The sequence below is a fragment of the Orcinus orca genome, chromosome 3, assembly GCF_937001465.1.
Source record: "Orcinus orca chromosome 3, mOrcOrc1.1, whole genome shotgun sequence".
NCBI lineage: Eukaryota > Metazoa > Chordata > Mammalia > Artiodactyla > Delphinidae > Orcinus > Orcinus orca.
The window spans coordinates 141,028,899-141,049,989 of NC_064561.1; the positions used below are offsets into that span (position 1 = coordinate 141,028,899).

Sequence of the window (21,091 nt, forward strand, 5' to 3'; positions counted from 1 at the left end):
CCACCCTCCCTATCTCACCCCTCTAGCTGGTCACAAAGCACCAAGCTGATGTCCCTGTGCTATGCAACTGCTTCCCACTAGCTATCTATTTTACATTTGGTAGTGTATATATGTCCATATATATTCACTACCACTCTCTCACTTTGTTCCAGCTTAGCCTTCCCCCTCCCCGTGTCCTCAAGTCCATTTTCTACTAGGTCTGCGTCTTTATTCCCATCTTGCCCCTAGGTTCTTCATGACCATTTTTTTCTTTTTCTTTTTTTTTTTAGATTCCATATATATGTGTTAGCATACAGTATTTGTTTTTCTCTTTCTAACTTACTTCACTCTGTATGACAGACCCTAGGTCCATCCACCTCACTACAAATAACTCAATTTCGTTTCTTTTTATGGCTGAGTAATATTCCATTGTATATATGTGCCACATCTTTTTTATCCATTCATCTGTCAATGGACACTAAGATTGCTTCCATGTCCTGGCTATTGTAAATAGAGCTGCAATGAACATTGTGGTTCGTGACTCTTTTTGAATTGTGGTTTTCTCAGGGTATATGCCCAGTAGTGGGATTGCTGGGTTGTATGGTAGTTCTCTTTTTACTTTTTTAAGGAACCTCCATACTGTTCTCCATAGTGGCTGTATCAATTTACATTCCCACCAACAGTGCAAGAGGGTTCCCTTTTTCCCACACCCTCTCTAGCATTTACTGTTTGTAGATTTTTTGATGATGGCCATTCTGACTGGTATCAGGCGATACCTCATTGTAATTTTGGTTTGCATTTCTCTAATGATTAGTGATGTTGAGCATCCTTTTTTTTGTTGGTAATCTTTATATCTTCTTTGGAGAAATGTCTTTTTAGGTCTTCTGCCCATTTTTGGATTGGGTTATTTGTTTTTTTCATATTGAGCTGCATGAACTGCTTATAAATTATGGAGATTAATCCTTTGTCAGTTGCTTCATTTGCAAATATTTTCTCCCATTCTGAGGGTTGTCTTTTCGTCTTGTTTATGGTTTCCTTTGCTGTGCAAAAGCTTTTAAGTTTCATTAGGTCCCATTTGTTTATTTTTGTTTTTATTTCCATTTCTCAAGGAGGTGGGTCAAAAAGGATCTTGCTGTGATCTATGTCATAGAGTGCTCTGCCTATGTTTTCCTCTAAGGGTTTTATAGTGTCTGGCCTTACATTTAGGTCTTTAATCCATTTTGAGTTTATTTTTGTGTATGGTGTTAGGGAGTGTTCTAATTTCATTCGTTTACATGTAGCTGTCCAGTTTTCCCAGCACTGCTTATTGACGAGGTTGTCTCTTCTCCATTGTATATTCTTGCCTCCTTTGTCAAAGATGAGGTGACCATATGTGCCTGGGTTTATCTCTGGGCTTTCTATCCTGTTCCATTGATCTATATTTCTGTTTCTGTGCCAGTACCATACTGCCTTGATTACTGTAGCTTTGTAGTATAGTCTGAAGTCCAGAAGCCTGATTCCTCCAGCTCCGTTTTTCTTTCTCAAGATTGCTTTGGCTACTTGGGGTCTTTTGTGTTTCCATACAAATTGTGAAATTTTTTGTTCTAGTTCTATGAAAAATGCCAGTGGTAGTTTGATAGGGATTGCATTGAATCTGTAGATTGCTTTGGGTAGTATAGTCATTTTGTGAACTAATTTTAAAATGCTATTTTTCTGGATTTTGTGAGTTTGTAGCACTTGTCATCTTTTTAAAATTTATAATTTGTTGTCATTTGTTCTCATTCTAGTCTCTTCTGTAGTTTTTAATTTTTCTTAAAGGAAGTCCCCCAAACTGCATAAGTTTTAGATTCCACAAAACCTGAATCACCCCAACTAAGCTGCGATGGTATATTAGTTTTATACAGGCAAATTACCACACACTTAGAGGCTTAAACAACACAAATTTATTACCTTACAATTGTGTAGATCAGAAGTCCGACATGGGTCTCACTGGGCTAAAATCAGTAGCAGGGCTGTATTCTTTCTGGAGGCTCTAGGGGAGAATCGGTTTCCTTGCCTTTTCCAGCTTCTGAAGGCTGTCTGCCGTGCTTGGCTTGTGAGCCCTTCCTCCATCTTCAAAGCCAGTAATGACGGTCAAGTCCATCTCACATCCCATCACTCTGACCTTCAGTATTCACAGCGCCCTGACTTACTCTCCTGCCTCCCTCTTCCACTTTTAAGGACCTCTGTGACTCTACTGGGCCAACCTGGATAATCCAAGACAGTCTCGCTATTTTAAGGTCAGTTGATTAACAATTGTAACTTCATCCAGTCTTAATTCCCTGTTGGTATGTAAGGTAACAAATTCACAGGTTACTGGTCTCAGGACATGGGCATCTTTGGGAGTTATTCTTCTGCCTTCCACAGAGGGTGTAAGCCTGGACCACTGTGAACCGGGCTTCTCCACACCCATACCCACACCCAAAGGCTGAAGCTATCAACAGAAGGGAGAATAAGGGTAAACCTCAGGAGATAGGCAAGGTGTGTACTGAAGAGAGGAAGGAGAGGAGATAGGGAAAGAGCGAGAGGGAACACTCACAAGCCCTGGTAACACCGAGTTCCTGACTCCATCCCCTGTTCTTCCTTGCCCTTCTGCTTGAGCAAGCTAGAGTTCAGTTTCTGTCACTTGCCACCAGCAGAATCCTGATTCTGTCGGTCATTTATTGAGAGTATACTATATGGCAAGCACTGCAAAACACTTCACATGTACTTGGGCTTTTTTATTCCTCACAACCACCCTGCAAAATATTAGTTTTTTTGCATTTTAAATATGAATAAGCTAAGGCTCTATGAGCTGAAGTTCCTTGCCCCAGGTCACACACCAAGGCTCAAACCTCAGTCTGTCCAAAGATTTAAACAGACTTTATAGATAGAATTTGGAGTTCCTCTTCTGTGGGTCTTTTCCTTCTGGAATTCCCCCCTAACTGTCCTGTGGTTATTCAGCCAGAAAAACTACAGGTTTTCTATTGGGGTTTTAGCTGTTCCTAACTAGGGCCTGACTCAAGACAGAAGCCATGAAAACAGGAAACTCAGACAGTGCCATTCATTTCTCCAGAGTCAAACTCCCTCCAGATTTTGCTGGCTGGTCTCTCTCCAGTGCCCCTCTTCTGCCTTCCAAATCTGTATGACTAGACATTGCCATTTGAACATCTCAAATCCAGCATCCAAGGCTGAAGTCTTATTCCCAAGGTACAATGTTCCTTCTGTATTTCTTATCTTAATGGCTGACACAACCTTCTAAGCCAAACACAAGGCAGGTATCTTTGACTTCTTCACTCCCTTACCTACCAAATCCTATTGACCCTCACTCCTTAACACTTCAATTTCATTCCCATTGATTTGAATTGCCTGGGCTCACTTCTTTTCCATTCTTTGCCAGTATTACTGTAACATCCCAAACTCACTCCCTATTCTTCAGTTTACCCCCTTCCTGTCCTTTCTTTACACTGTGGCCAAAGTGATCTTTCTGAAATATATGTATCTGCTCATATGACTCCTCTGCTTAAAACCCTTTAGCAGTTCATTGCCTCCAGGAAAACATGCCAGACATTTAGTTGGATTGTCAAGATCTCTGCCTGCCACTTTAGCCTTTAGATACTCCTCCACACACAGTCCTCCGATACTGTCCACACACTAACCCCTCTGTTGAAACACCCCTTCCTCCACCATCCAGCTAACACCTAATTATTCCTCAAAAAAGGATCAGAATTTTACCTCTGCAGAGAATTTTCTGACACGCCTTTATGAAGAGCTTCATGAAGGATGAGACTCCCTTTTCAATATCTGTGTTCCCAGAGCCTAGGACAATGGCTGATATGTATTCGATTTTCCATAAATATTTGTTGAACAAAAAATGAAACAAAATGTTTAAATAATAGAAGGTAGTCATATTGTAAATATACTTTGTGGATGCTTCTACCCTAGACTTTTCCCTATCTAGATAAAGAATTTTAGTTCTTCCAACCTTTCCTTTTAACACTTTGGTGAACCTCCACCAAAAAAAAAAAAAAAAAAAAAAAACTCCAGCTTCATCATACTGCATTCAACCTGAAGTGAACATCCCTAAAGCAAGTGTATTACTCTTGGTTCTTTCCACTACACTGACCATCAGTGTGATTGAGTGACCTAAAAGTTTTTTTAATAATTTGGGTAGCAAAAGGAACTCAATGCACCTAAAGCATGTCATCAAAATTGCCAAATTTCTTAATAATAACTGGGAAGAGCACCCACATTTTCCATTTACGTAAGAGTTCCCTGTGAATGTAGTCACCCTCGCTCTTTTGGTTAGACGTATGCTAGTGAGAAACTATTCAGTAATGAATATTATCATTTCAACCTGTATCGACATGAAATGGCACGTAGGAATGGAATACATGCAAAGAATTTGTTTGACATTAGCAAGATAATTTGGAGTGGAAGAAAAAGTCTTATTAATACAGAGAAGCAGCAACCCAAACACAAATTGGGCTCAAGATTAAAGAATAATGCATGCAGTATTTTTCCTAAGCTGCTTTGTAGTATTATGCCACTTGAGGGCACCAAAGATTTTTAAATATTTTCACGTTTTCTGATGAAATAAAAAGTTCTCAAATGTTTTCAATGAACATTTATTGAATTTACTGTTAATATATTTTATGGACAAGGAGCCGTAATAACGATACAAAGATAAACAAAACATGATCACTGGCTTTGGTGAGCGAGCTCAAGGTCTGGTGGGAGTGGCCTTAGCACTACAATGGAGAATGTAATTTTTTGAATTAATTATTGGCATTAGGTATAAGCATATCTAATCTATCCTTGACAGTGGTTCTCTAAGTAGGGTCCAGACTCCTGAGACTCATCTGAGTCCCTTTCGGGGTTTAGGGAGGTCAGAAATACTTTCATTATAATACTAAGATGTTTTTTCTTTTGTAATTTTCATTTTCTGGTGCATGTACGGTGGAGTTTTCCAGAAGCTAAGTGACATGTGATAATGTTATTGCTCTGCTAACTAATGGAATGTGTGTTCGTATATTGTAATTTTTTTTTTTTTTTAGAAATCTCTAAGGTGTAGTTGGTTTAGGGTATGAATTCATGCATTTTCTGAGATTAACTAAGTTTGTTCTCTATTCTCCTACTGGGCTCTTGCTAACTATCTTCAGTTATACTTGCTATGATCTCTGCAAACTCATTATCCAATAAATCATGCTTTTGAAGCCCACAAGTTTTTCTTGTACCTCTGTGGAAACAACACTACTAAGTATACCTTGATATTTTTATATTCTTTAATATTGAATATAAAATTCAATATTTTTAAGTTCTTGAAACTTTTAGATTTTTTTACCTAAAATATTTCATAACAATATTTTATATGAATATTAACTAACTATATGTTATGTTTCTTATGTTTAAGAATAGATGGCTTAAAATAGGGAGATTGAAAGACTGGTTTTTTTCAGTGCACAGTTGTGCCAGGGAGGCTCAAGAGGGAGGGGATATGCGGATACATGCATGCATAAGGCTGATTCACTTTGTTGTACAACAGAAACTAACACAGTATTGTGAAGCAATTATACTCCAATAAAGATCTATTCAAAAAAAAAAAAAAGAAAAGCTGTTGAAAGAGCTGAAGCCGACACCCAAGTGTTTTCTATCTCATTGAAGGGAGGAATCTACTCCAAAGAAACTGGGCAAGGATTTCCCTGGTGGCACAGTGGTTAAGAATCCGCCTCCCAATGCAGGGGACACGGGTTCAAGCCCTAGGCAGGGAAGATCCCACATGCTGCAGAGCAACTAAGCCCATGTGCCAGAACTACTGAGCCTGCTCTCTAGAGCTCGTGAGCCACAACTACTGAGCCCGTGCACCCTAGAGCCTGTGCTCTGCAACGAGAAGCCACCGCAATGAGAAGCCCATGCACCACAACGAAAAGTAGCCCCCGTTCGCTGCAACTAGAGAAAGCCCACGTGCAGCAACGAAGACCCAACACAGCCAAAAATAAATAAATAAGAAAGTATGAGGCAAATAAATTATACAGAACATCTAAGGGAGAAGCAGTTTAAGTTATTTATGACCTTGTAATGTCACAATAAAAGATAACACTAAAAAGCATGAGTTAACAAATTTCATCCATGTAAGAGCATACAATCTAAGTCAAAAGAGCCATTTCAGTTATCTAGGTCAAGATTTTCCCAAATACAAAAAGTCCTTCATAATATCTATCAAAATTGGTCACCCAGCTCCTGCTTGACTACTGCCACTGCTCACACCCTCTCAAGCAAACCACTTTGTAAGAACTCTAATCGCACGATTTTTCATTCAGTGAGCTGAAATCTCCATCGTTCCTCCAACATTCTTTGCTTGGCCCTTAAGGTAGCCTGACATAGTGGAAAGCACACTAAATTAGGAAATTAGAAGACCCCATTCATAATTTCCACTGTACCCACATGCTAGCAGGGTGACTTTGGGCAAATTACTAACCTCCTAGGATTTCAGCTTGTAAAAATAAAAAGTACTAATCCTTTCAACTACACTCCAGTCACACTGGTGCAAGGAGTGAAGAATATATTTAAAACTACTTGGTAAACATAAAAATGTTTATTCATGTGACACATTTATTTAGAAAAATTCCTTGTTAGATTTCTCTCCACTATGCGGCACAGAAGAAAAATAATAACAAAAGCTAATATTTCTGATTGTTGACTACATGCCAAGCTCTCAAAATGGGCTTTACATGTTTTGGGGTTTTTATTGGTCTTCCCCAAAATTTTATGAGACAGCTCCAAATAGTATCCCATTTTATACCTAAGGAAATTGAGGCACACACGTTAGGTAACTTAGCCAACATCACACAAAAACCACCTAATTAATCCCTTTTTGTAATAGTCCTGCAAATACTTAAAGCCAGCTTCAGCTTTCCTACCTGCTCTCTAGTTGCCTTATCTTTGGGGGACCCTCACACATACATTTATCTTTTGCTCAGAATAGCCTGGAGTCAAAGCAATTGATAGATGGACCTTCTGAGACCCAAGAATGCCTGTGCTAATTAGATTCAACAAGACGAATACCCATGAAGAGCCACCCAGCCTGCATTGAGAGATATGCTAGGAAAATCTAACCTCTCTTCATAATTATCTCCAAGTCAAAAAGAACAGCTTGAAACTTTGCCAAAGTGAGCAACTGCAATTTCAGCAAAATTCCTGTCTACCAAATCAATAGCTAAAACTCAAGGCAAACCACCAGTATTACTCTAGAAATTTTTCATTACATCTTATAAAACAAAGAAATGTGATTTTTATTTTTTAACACACTGGAACTGGAGCATCCAAATGACTATTGTCCTAGAGTAGTCACATTCGTAGGCTCTGTACTTCATAAGACTCATCAGAGCGCTGGGCACACAGAAGCTGTTAAGTGTGTGAATAATTTTGGTGATGCTGCCATTACTTAGGGGGCATTTTTGGAATTCTTTTGGTTATGTCCTCCAAAGTCAAGACATGTATTTATTTTGGGGCTTCCCTGGTGGTGCAGTGGTTAAGAATCTGCCTGCCAATGCAGGGGACACAGGTTCAAGCCCTGGTCCGGGGAGATCCCACATGCCGTGGAGCAACTAAACCCGGGCACCACAACTACTGAGCCTGTGCTCTAGAGCCCATGTGCCACACCTACTGAAGCCCGCTAGCCTAGAGCCCGTGCTCCGCAACAAGAGAAGCCACCACAATGAGAAGCCCGCGCGCAGCAATGAAGAGTAGCCCCCGCTTGCTGCAACTAGAGAAAACCCACAGGCAGCAACAAAGACCCAACGCAGCCAAAAATAAATAAATTAAAAATTTATAAGACGTGTTTATTTTAAATAATCTTTGATAGTAGCACTTCTTGGCCTTAGAGGACACTGCATAGCAAGTTGTGAAATGCTTCCTTCCTCTCAAATGTGAAACAAACCACGGAAAAGTACATACAACATATGAACAATTTGAACATGCTTTAAATGTAAATTCAATGTATTTTTGGAAATACCTAAAGCACCTATTCAAAGAGATTTTTTTTAAACAAATTTTCAGGTACTAAGAATGGACCTAGGTATCTATACAAAGAATCTAAGACTTACGTACCCTGGACTTAGTTATATATACAGATATTTAGGTAAAAAGGTCATGTCTCTTGAGGAAGGCTCACGTCTTTATATGCTGAGCCTCCTCATTCATTAACACTACATTTTGTTTATGGCAATTGCCAAATAATTATTCAATTACTTGCTTTTTAGTACGAGTTACTTTGGAGAAGAGAAAAAAGGTTTATTTATTAAGAGAAAAATTACTTATTAGAACCTCATTTTTGCGGGGTCATTACCTAACAAGGTATTATTGATGGACTGCCTTGGGGAACTTCTCTTGTGCAGGCCAGATCCTTGTTCAACCTAACCCCCAACATGCCAGTTATAGTTTCCTCTTCTATTGCTAACATGTACCCCTCAACCTAGATGACTCTTTACCTACTCACACCTGCATGAGGCATTTGCAAGTCTTCCCTCCTACCTGTAAGAAATCATACTTACAAACCTTGATGTTAAAGGATTTTTAAAGTTCCAGCTTATACTGAACCCCATAAGGTTTCCTGAACTCTTAGCCTACACAGGCCTAAAATTTGCCTATAATTCCCTTCTGCCTTCTGTGTGCCTTAAGTTATTATTCGTTAAAACTGAGCTACGACATCCTCTGGAAAACCTCCCCTGAACCCTCTTACCCTGCCCTTAAGTAACCCTACACACTGCACATACTTGAAAACTCATTTGCAATATGTTTATCCTACAGAGCTGTGATTAATTTCAGCACAGGGGTTATCTTTATTCTTTTTACTTTCAGCACAGGGCCTGGCCTAGCAGGCCCTCATTTTACTGACTTTACTATTTGTTTTAACTTGGGAGGTTGCAGATGTAATAAATATTTACTACTAAAGAAGTCACTGATCAAATATAAATGCAAACTAACAGAGTTTGTACCTCCACACTTTTTCACTCTCCATTCTGGATCAGATCCCTTCTCATCTAGGCTGGATGACAGATCAGATTAACTGAACCTGGAGCCAGTTAGACTGTTTAGCCCTGCCTCTAGTGAAGTATGGTAGGGTTCTCAGTCCTTGCTGCAGCAACTTATTCCTTATTCTTTTCTATGGATTTAGAGCCCATGTGGTACCTGTGGAATGGCTTAACTACATCGTTTTGCAGCTTCACTAGTTGAGGAAGTTTCCTATCTCTAGTTTCTGGGTTCAGATTCAATACACTGATTTTACTTTTTTCCCCCATCATGAGACCTTTCCCTCACTCCAACCTCAGGAATAATTTTGGTTCTGTCCTCTGTGCCAAATTGTTGGCCTGAATATGCACTACTGAGAGATTATCTGAGCTATTATCTGGGCAGTCTTACAAGCATCCATCCACCAGACTTCAAAGGCAGGCACCAAAAATCTGATGGGAACCTGATGTCTTGTAATAGTAACTTCCAATACCAAACCTTGGACCCTGACTTGTTTCAAAGCTCTTGTCCCAATTTATTTCCTGTTGCTGGTACAGAGTCGCTTCTGATTCTTGACTCGTGTTTAACAAAAAGGATAACATACTCTTCGCCACAAACTCCCCCATCGCTTCAGAGAAAAGTTCTAATTTCTACCAAAGGCTTTGCCTAAAGGCTCTTCCTTTAAAATAACTGAATCATATTACTGTTGACAAAATCAAGAATGGAAAAGACATTTTTTTATGTTTATAAACACATGAAGTACAGAATGCTGGCAGAGTAACGAAGTCAAGAAAGAAATTACTGCACTTTTAGGGGATAAAAAAATTTGTCCTTCTAAAACTCTCCATGTTTTACTAAAGTGTTACCATTTTCTCAATAGAAGTCTCTTTGTATTGCATTGATAAATCTGCATTTCTTTCAGTGTGATTCAGGATTCAATGTATTTTATCCTGGATAAATACTACAATCATCTTTACAAAAACAGGAAAAATATTTTCTTAAAAGTATTTTGCAAGACTGAAAAATCATCCAGGTAATGGTGCAAAGATCAAATACCACAACCCAACTTTTGTTTCCAAAGGTCTGGTCCTTAAGACTTAGAAGAGGGATCAGCAAACTACTGTCCCTAGATAGCTAGTTTTATTGAAACAGAACACATCCAATCATTTACATATTGTCTATGGTTGCTTTCATGCTATAATGGCAGATTTGACTAGCTGCAACAGATTATATAGCCTAAATATTTACCATATGCCCTTTATAGAAAGTCTGCCAACACCCAATTTTAAAAAAATCTCCCAGAAGGAAATTACAGACATCTTAATAGGTGGCATGAAGCCTCTATGCCTCTCTTTGGGCATAAAGATTGGTCCCTATATGCCTTACTTCTCAGTACCCAAGTTTTATCCATTCTGCCAAATGACTCACTCTACAACTCACTTCACCAAAATAATAAATGCTAAACATTGTCAGGACATTAAGTTCAAATTTGAGGGGAAATACTAACTCCAAATAAAATATTTTTTCACCTCACCAAATTAACTTCTTATAAAGCAACTACTACTATTACAGTATCCAGACTAACCGAAGAAAAGTATCAGTTAATTGCTAGTTTGCCCATTTCTCCAGTCTTTAAAGAAAACCACATTAAAGATGCATTAAGGCTGAATTTGACAACAAATTCCTTACTGAAAAGGCACTCTCATATCTAAAATGTCATTACAAGGGAACCGTCCTACACTGCTGGTGGGAATGTCAATCGGTACAACCACTATGGAGGACAGTATGGAGGTTCCTTAAAAAACTAGAGTTACCACATGATCCAGGAATCCCACTCCTGGGCATATATCCAAAGAAAACCGTAATTCAAAAAGATACATGTACCCCAATGTTCATTGCAGCACTATTTACAATAGCCAGGACACAGAAGCAACCTAAATATCGGCAAAGGAATGGATAAAGATGTGGTAGGGACTTCCCTGGTGGTGCAGCGGGTAAGAATCCGCCTGCCAATGCAGGGAACATGGGTTCGATACCTGGTGCGGGAAGATCCCACATGCCGCAGAGCAACTAAGCCCGAGCGCCACAACTACTGAAGCCCGCAAGCCTAGAGCCTGTACTCCACAACGAGAAGCCACTGCATGGAGAAGTCCGCGCACCGCAATTAAAAGTAGCCCCCGCTTGCCGCAACTAGAGAAAGCCCGCGTGCAGCAACTAAGACCCAACACAGCCAAAAATAAATAAAAAATTAAATCTTAAAGAAAAAAAGATGTTGTGTATATATATACAATGGAATTATTACTCAGCCATAGAAAAGGATGAAATAATGCCGTCTGCAGCGACATGGATGGACCTAGAGATTGTCATACTGAGTTAAGTAAAAAATATGATACTGCTTATATGTGGAATCTAAAAAAATGGTGCAAATGAACCTATCTGCAAAACAGAAATAGAGTCACAGATGTAGAAAACAAACTTATGGTTACCGGGGGGGGGGGGGGGGCTGTTGGGAGGAATAAACTGGGAGATTGGGATTGACATATACATACTATATATAAAATAGATAATAAAAACCTACTGTATATGTATAGCACAGGGAACTCTACTCAATACTCTGTAATAACCTATATTGGAATAGAATCTAAAGAACAGTAGATATACGTATAACTGATTCACTTTGCTATACAGCAGAAACACAACATTGTTAATCAACAATACTCCAATAAAAATTAATTTAAAAAACAAAATGTCATTACAGAATCACAAACCTCTTAACACAAAAGTTGATACCTAAATCTAATTTTCTCAAGTCATCAATGTCACCCAGACCTAATGAGCTTATTCCATGATCTAGTGTCCATTTAAGAAGGGTAAACAGCTTTTAAAAAGTCATATTCCTCTCATCACAATCTCCAGCCCATTATCTGTTCATCTTTAGCATCCCAGAAAAAGGAAGGAACCTTAAGAGAAATGGAGTTAGCAAGTCAAACCCCAGCTTTGAATTATTTCCACAAATCACATGAAATGATGTCATTGTTGGAGGCAAATCTATTTTTAAAAGTTTGAAAGCACTGAAGCCCATCTTTGTCATTAGTTCACAAGAATATGATTTACCACTAAAGTTTGATGATTACATTTCAGAAAACTGATTTTACTTTATCTTTAAGGTGAGGTTTACCAAATTATCAAGCTTAGTTCATAACTGAGCATAATGTCAAATAAATGAAGCGGAGATGAAACAGTTCAGTTATAGTTCACTGTGAGAACTCAACCAGATGTTTCACACCATACACAACCATTTAGAACAGTTTCTGCCTATTTAATCTAACATAATTTTTTAAAATATGTACTACATGCTACTGGGAGTTCCTGTTGAATAACATGGTGTTAAACAGTAGTGATTAAACAGCTAAAATTTATGGAACACCTACTATGTACTCAGGATATACACCAAGTGTTAGTGATTCTCTTCATCCTTACAGTAACTGTACAGAATAAACATCCCAAGAAGCTGACTCCCTGGATTAAGATCACAGCTCACATAAAAGGCAAAACCAGAATTCAAATCCAGGTGTAACTACTTCCACCACACTGCATGTCAATACATTAGAATCGGGCTTCCCTGCTGGCACAGTGGCTGAGAATCCGCCTGCCAATGCAGGGGACACAGGTTCGAGCCCTGGTCTGGGAAGATCCCACATGCCGCAGAGCAACTAAGCCCGTGCGCCACAACTACTGAGCCTGTACTCTAGAGCCCATGAGCCACAACTACTGAGCCTGCGTGCTGCAACTACTGAAGCCCACGCGCCAAGAGCCCGTGCTCCGCAACAATAAATCACAGCAATGAGAAGTCCATGCACCACAACGAAGAGTAGCCGTCTCTCTCCACAACTAGCGAAAGCCCACGCGCAGCAACGAAGACCCAACACAGCCAAAAATAAATTTATAAAAAAAAATACATTAGAATCACCATTTTTTTAAGCTAATGACATCAATGTGCAAATTTGGAAACTACTACAACATGGAGTCTTATGTATACCAAGAGTTACGACATTGCTGCATTAAACATGCTACAGTAATGTCCTAACACACCTAATGATCTGACACAAATTTCAATCACTGTTTCAGATTAGGTTTCTACAAAACAAATATTACAAATGGATAAGGTAGAGTGAAACGTACAGGATAAGTTAAATGTCAGCAAATGATTAACTGCACAAGTTATGCCTCACAAGTATACAAGAGAACTTCAATTATAAAACCTTTAAAAGTAGGTGATGACTCAATTACACATATTCTCAAGCCCTTAACTACTAACTTTTCAGGTCCATGTGTTAGATAGCACCCAGAATTATATATTAAAATAATCAAAGCTCTCTTGGGAGCGCCATCATTTTTCTAAATTCTAGCATTCAGCCCTAAGGCAGGAAATTAACATTAAATAACAAAGTAGGATCAAAACTTCTCTGCAGCACTTGGAGGTTTTAGGGATTTTACTATTGCTTGAAATGCTCTGCTCACTCATTCCTCAACAGCGAAGTAAGGATTATAACCTCCAGAAACACGACTGTGCAAAAGAAAAGTCACAATATCCACCTCTCACAATTGGTGATACTCTATTATTTAAAAGCCTAGCAATATATTCCTAAGTTTATAAGCCAAAATAAAAATCTCACTTCGAAGAAAAATTTTACAAGTGCCTTTTCTAATCCAAGTATCTGAATTCTAATAAAAGCACATTTTAATAAAACATCTTTCACAAACTTTTGGAGTAAAAGATTATGGATCATCCCAGTAGAATCTGATGTCAGGTTAAGGTCAATTATATTTTGGGGAGGGTCAATAAGTTATTTAAGACATTATTATTTAAACTTCTTCCTAAATAAGTTTAAAATGTTTATATAATCATGTTCTAACATCATTACATATAAACACTAGCAAAAGGAACTAAAAATGTTTAGATACCAAGCCCTTCAACATACTGAACTGTAATTAAGGTAAACCTAATATTATCAAGTCGATCTGATTATTTTTAGATTAACACTTCTACATTTTAACTTTAATAAAAATTATTTATGGAAATAAGTTATTCTAACCCTTAATATAAAACAAGATACAATTTTGGAAATGCTATTTTAAACCCATTACCATAAGAATTTTGCTCATTAAAAAAAAGAAAAAAAAAAAGGCTGGGAAGACAGGAGAGTAGTAAAAAGGAAGGATCACAAAGGAGGAAACACTAAAAAGCTTTTCAGCCTGACATATATTCACTACCCTTAGCTGCAGCAAGTTTCACAAGTCAAAGGTTATCAAATTATATGCTTTAAATATGTAGTTTATGCCAATTTATACCACAATAAAGTGGTTGTAAAAAAGAATTTGCTGCAGAGAAACTGAGTTTGAAGCAATTAAAAGTAGTAAATTTTTTTTTCAGGCCTCTATGTCCTGGGTTTGGCAATTTCACACTAGATGTACAATGTAACTAGTTTCTATACTACTTGTGGGCTCCCTTTCAAACAATACAGTTCAAACTCTACCAGCTGCCCGTATTTCAACAGCAACTTAAAATTATGCTAAGCTTTAACCATTCTATCAAAATACATTTGTATGCCTCCACCCACTCAGTAGCGAAACTAGTTAAGGCTATAATGTAACACATAATCACACTGTTGTGTCTTGCCACACTAAACACATTCAATGACAATGTGTGAATGCACAGTAAACAAGTAATAACTGCTGATAAAGAGTTAAGGCAAAAAAGAAAAACAATTATCTGAATAGAAAGCAGAAAATGCCAAAAAATTAAAAATTCCAGAATATTTTCTGAAAGCTATTTAGAAAACACATTAAATTAGATCAAATGTAAACCACTTTTCTCAGATCCCTTCTAGCTTGTGTTAGCAAATACAATTTGCATCTGATAGATTTTATTAACTCATAAACGAAATAGTGAAATCTAAGAGTCCCCAAAACATTCAATATATGATACTGACAGCGCTTTGTGAAAGCATACTTTCAGGTTCTCTTGTGGCTAATGCTACATTTTACTTTAAGTGACTGGACTGACTGCGGCATATTGTATAATAAAAGCTGATTTTAAATGATAACTTTAAGATATATTTAATACTTTGTTACCACTCTAAGCCACCCTCCATAAGTTTTGTGGGGTTGAAATTGTGTTTTATTTAAATTTCCCCAACACCACCAGTCTCAGTGTAAACCAAAAAAATCTGGCTTCTGGTGGAAGCTGGGAAACTTGGGTAGGATTACTGAAAGGGAAACAGCAAAAACACTGAAGCCTTCTGAGAAAACACAATTTAAAAATCTTGAGGATTACCTCAATCAGACATAAAACCGAAAACATTTTTGCTCTAAGGTTATGCTCTTTACAATCAGAATATATTTAAACATGGGAGTGGGATGGAGGAAGCTAAAGTAAATGTGGATAAACAAAATCAGAAAAATCAAAAATACAAAAAAAAAAGAGCAAAATTACTCTTCCAGTGAGCAGTAAACAGAAATGATTCTAAAATTAATGTGCAAATGAAAAATAAAGTGGTTAACATTCATTTAATAAACTTGTTAAGCAATTGATAATAAAAAAGCTATTTTCCATAGCTTGCTTTCTCTAAACTCAAAAGGTAATCACCATCTTTAATAAAGTTTAACTTTGTTTTAATAAGTGAATAAACCACATTATGTTTACAGACCAATACCTTTAACACTACAGAGAACGACAATATTCTGAAAATCCAGTTTATTTTTCATGTTGTGGACAGATCCAGTCAGTGTGATCAGTTTTTCTGCATGTGTAATAATTTATCAAAATAAGTTTTCCCACAAGACTCTTTTCCATCAACTCTGAAAATCCTGGTCTGACAACATACCCAAATAAAGCTCTTGAAAATCACCTCTTAAAATTTGGAAGAAAATGTGGCAAGTCTTTGCTGTAACATTTACTGAACTACAAATGGCTAAAGAGCAATTTATGTTTTAAAAGGTGACTAGTACAATAGTTGAGTTCAGGAAATTAATGTTTTAGTGCACTTTGCTCCAGTTTTAGCCAACATGCTACATTGTCCTTTTTTTGCAGGGGGGAGGGGTGAGAGTGGGGGGAGCCGCACAAAGTGGACTTGAGGATTTCCACTGTACGAAAAAGATATGACTCTGCAAGCAAAACAGTGTAAGCTGCCTTTTTTCTTAAGACCTGGACATTTTAAGACAGAAGCTTTGCAAAACATTACACAATTTTTTTATTATTAAATGAGAAAATCTCATTTGTTACATCGTCACATTGCTAGTCAGAGAAATGCTGCAGTGATGAAGAAAGTCAATGTTGGATCAACCAAAGTCCTCATTTCTACAACATTCATTTAACAAAGAAATAATGTTCAACACAGCCCAACACAACATTCTTGGTTTTCTTCATATTGAAGTTCCCCAAAAAAATCATCTTCTAATGGGGTATTTTACTACATAAATTATAGTTCTTCATTTTTACAATTCACCCCAAACTGTATGAGAGATGTATCACACTAAAATTTCTAAAGCTGTTAGGAAATCCTTCACACATCGTCGTCATCTGATGTGTCACTGCTACTTGTCTCTGTGTCATCATTCTCAATAGTGGGTTTGAAAGTGCTGTTTTTCCAGGGTCCAAACTTGAAGTCACAGATCAGGCCATTTTTCAAAATACCATTTTTCCTCAGACCGTTCTTCTGTAACTAAAATGTCAACAAAAATAAATGGAATAAATAAACTATCCTCCAAGAGTTACTACAAATTAAGAATGCTCTAATAATCAAATGTACCCATGAATGCAATAAAGGTAATAAAACTCCATAGATTATGATATCATTTTTGAAAAACTAGTTAGATATAGGTAATTGATTCAACCAATATAACAAAGTATTTCCTATGAATAAATCACTACCTTTGGGAGAACTGCATTTATAACTTACCAAACCACTATTAAAAATATATATATATATATATATATATATGTATATGTATATGTATATATGTATATATGTATATGGTGTATAGTACTAGTCTAGTGAAAAGATTTTGGATCCAGACAGGGTATGTGTGAATTCTAAGTCTGTCACTTGTTAAGGAATTAACCTTCCCAAATTTTCATTTCCTTAATGAGAACTGTAATAAGTATCTTCAGGCACTGTCTACAATATAATCAGCAACCATTAAGCTACAGCTGTTATTTTTATTATTCTGACCTAACTAGGCTATTAACATACCCCACAATCCGCTTTACTCATACTCTGCAGAATAACCAGAATACAAAGTACTCCAGTAAGTAATGAGTATTCAAATAAGGTAAGTACAAGGTAACAAAATCAAACAGAGGCCTTTGCTTAACCACAGAGATTAAGATATTGAAAAAAATAATAAGTTATTTCTGAAAATCAGAACTGAAGGGTTAGTATGGTAAGTATGGTATAAGTAAGAAAAATGTCTGAGACTCTGGTAAGTTTTATCAAAATGAGAAATACAAATTTCTGTAAGACCAAATCCAGTTATATAATAAGTTAATATTTGGAACTATCTATAGGTATCATAGTCTAGAGGGCTTTTTTAAGTCATAAGGATAGGGTAAGATCCAAACCCAAAGGGCAACTTACATCACAGCTAATTTTGCTACAGACCTTGATAACTAGAAATAACAAGTCTAGAGTCTTATTAGCTCTCAATTTTCCTTTTTCCCTCCCTATTTAGCTACCTCCCTTTACTTTGAACAAATGACCTCACCACCAACTTTACTAAGAAAAACAAAAGCCATGTTCTCAGTGTTCTCAGTCTCTGCCGTTCTCAGACACTGTGATGGTTACAAATACGCCTCATCTCTCTCTTAAAGGTACACCTTTCTAATCCCTCAAAGTTCTATCCTTGCTTCACATGATTTATCACCCAGTGCCACCTAATCTTTCCACAGCTTAAAATCAACTGTGGACAATTATGATAAAAACCAAATCTGATCTTTATCTCTGATTTCTCTAAATGCCTGAACCCTCCCCCCACCCAGGGGGTGGGGGTGCGTGGGGGGGAAATACACACGCACACACACACACGTCTATTTTACATATACATGTATTTATGTAAAATGCATAGAATTACACATATACATACATATGTGTGTGTATATATATATATACAGTCTCCTAAAACCAGCTCCTCCTCCTCCATTCCTGTCTATAATAATGATACAATTATCAGTTCATAAGTTGAAATTTCAAAATCCTGCTGATTCTATTTCAGATCTCAGTCTCATCAAGACCACATTTTACTGTCATTTCTCTACTTCAGGCCCTCATTTACCCCTTCCCTAATTATTACAATATATTCCCAACTAACCATCCTGATCCTAGTCTTCACAATTACACTTCCAATATACCTTACACTATACCTGTACTTCCACATGTACAAATGGTTTCACATACCTAAAAATACCTCAAAAGGTTTCCTATAATAAAACACAATCTATACTCCTGACATGGCATATAAAAACCTTAATATGACCACAATGTGTTTTTTCAACCTTATATCACAGTTATAGGCACAGGCGATGAAGTCAGCCAGACTTGGGCTCAACTTCCAACTCCACTAATGATATACACTGTACAGACCTAGAGAAAGTTACCCAACCACTATGAGCCAATTAAGTTGTGTCGTCTACACAGCAGGACTAATGATATTACCGACTTCATACAAATACTACAAAAATGCACTTAGCACAATTACCTAGAGGGCATTAAGAGCTCACATGACATTACTCACAATTAGGGAGGCCACGTTAATTTATCATTCAAACTAGGGCACTTTTGAGAATGAGTAAACATGTGCCATTAATAAATACAGTGGGATTAACATGCATAAACTGGGACTCTCCAAGGCAAACTAGGACTTAGACTCACCCTACTTATTACTGTTATCAAGATCTTTCATTAAAATCTTTCTACCCCATGCTCCAGCCACTCTGAACCCCAGCATACCCTGAACTCTTACTTTTGCCTTTGTTCACTCCCTACACCAGGAATGTCATTCCCTCATCTTACCTGACAAAGGCCAATTCAAACCCAACTCAGTTATGCTTTTCCAGATCACTGCAACTGGCGCTTACCTCTAGATTAATTAATTAATGTAAATTCTATGTGGGCAAAAATTTTTGTTTTCCCAGCACTCTAGAATAGGACCTCAAGAAACATTTGATGAATTTGCATGACACTCTCTCTCTCTCCTGTCCTCACCTTAAATATTTTGAAAACTGCTATACCACATTCTGCTTTATGTGGGAATCTACCTATCTTCATTAAACTGCAGCACTATGAAGGAGCTCATCTCTATAAACTCTAAAATCTTGGGCATAGTGAACACTTAAATGTTTGCAGAATTTGAGGAGAATAAAACTCAGATTAAACTCAGATTCTCAACTGTTACCAGATACAATATGAATACTTTTATAAACAGCATCAGGCCCCAATGGTTTTTTAGGCATCTAAATGTCAAATGACATGTCATCATTAACATAAATATACCCATGTCTTTATCTTTAGTTTTTTAAAAAATGGACATTATACTTACAGGCCATTGCTCTCCAACCCACAGTATGCACAAATTTTTTATATCAGTTAATTATTTTATTATCAATAGGGTTTTATCTACCTGCCCCAGTCATAACAGGGTTTTAAAGCCAATTATCTTGGTCAGGCAATATTATGTTTTCCTTGACTACTACCTTATGGTAATGATATTAAGTGGTTTTTCTTGATGCCTTTCTTCAGATTCAAAACAAATCCTTCAAAGAGATACACAAAATGGCAAACCCACACAATGGGCTACTACTCACGAAACATGGGTGAGTTTCAAAAGCATGAAAGCAACCAGATCCAGGACTATAACAATATATGGTTCAATTAGTAAAACACTGTGTAACTTGGGAGATTGGGATTGACATATACACACTACTATATATAAAATAGATAACTAATAATGACCTACTGTATAGCACAGGGAACTCTTCTCAATATTCTGTAATGACCTATATGGGAAAAGAATCTAAAAAAGAGTGGATATATGTGTATGCATAGCTGATTCACTTTGCTGTACAGCAGAAACTAACACAACACTGTAAATCAACTATACTCAAATAAAAATTAATGTAAAAAAAAAGGTATCCAGGAAAAAAAATTGTGGAAAGGCAAAACTATAGGGACAGAAAGCAAATAATCAGTGTCTGCCAGGGGCTGGAGCTGGGAGTGAAAGAACTAAATGCAAAGAGGGACAATGTGGAACTTTTGGGGATCATAGTCATACAGCTATACACATTTGTCAAAACTCACCCAACTGCACACCTAATGTGAATTTCTTGTTTGTAAATTGGACAATATAATAAACATAACAAAAAAAATCCTTCAGAAGTATTACCCATCATCAGCTTGTGAAAAATAACATGGTTCACTAACTTCTGAATAAAAAATTTACATTAACTGGGAAGGAAGAAATATGAAAGTGGAAAAGAAGTAAAATTATCTGTTTACAGACAACATGATCTTATATGTAAAAAACCTAAAAATTCTATTTAAAAACCTGTGAGAACTAACACACGTAGCAAAGTTGCAGGACATAAAACCAATACATAAAAATCAGCTGCATTTCTGTAACAATGAACAATCCAAAAAGTAAATTAAGAAAACAATTCTTAAAAAAAGAAAACAATTTTATTTATAATAGCATTAAAAAGAAAAAATACTTATTCTTAATTATAAGGAATAAACTTAACCAAGGAGGTAAAAGACTTCTACACTGACAACTACAAAACACTGCTGAAAGACATTTAAAATACATTAACAAACATCCCATACTCACGGATTAGAAGACTTAGCATTGTTAAGATGCAAATATTACCACAAACAATCTACAGATTCAATGTAATCCCTATCAAATCTCACAGGTATTTTTTTGCGGAAACAGAGAAACCCATCCTAAAACTCTTCTAAAAGCTCAAGGGATTACAGAATAGCCAAAACACTCTTTTGAAAAGAAGAGCAAAGTTGGAAGTTTCATACTTGCTGATTTCAAAACATATTACAGA

General features: G+C 36.9%; 1 protein-coding gene across 3 annotated transcripts in view; it reads right to left on the reverse strand.

Annotated features, from left to right (window-relative positions):
* Positions 1-16,220: 16,220 nt before the first annotated feature.
* Positions 16,221-21,091, reverse strand: part of GPBP1 (GC-rich promoter binding protein 1) — a 71,465-nt gene continuing 66,594 nt past the window's right edge. For all 3 annotated transcript variants that reach the window (XM_033437876.2, XM_012534940.3, XM_033437874.2), the window contains one exon: positions 16,221-16,709. In XM_033437876.2, coding sequence (XP_033293767.1) covers positions 16,551-16,709 — 159 coding nt within the window. In that variant the 3' untranslated portion in view covers positions 16,221-16,550. The remainder of the gene's footprint in view (positions 16,710-21,091) is intronic.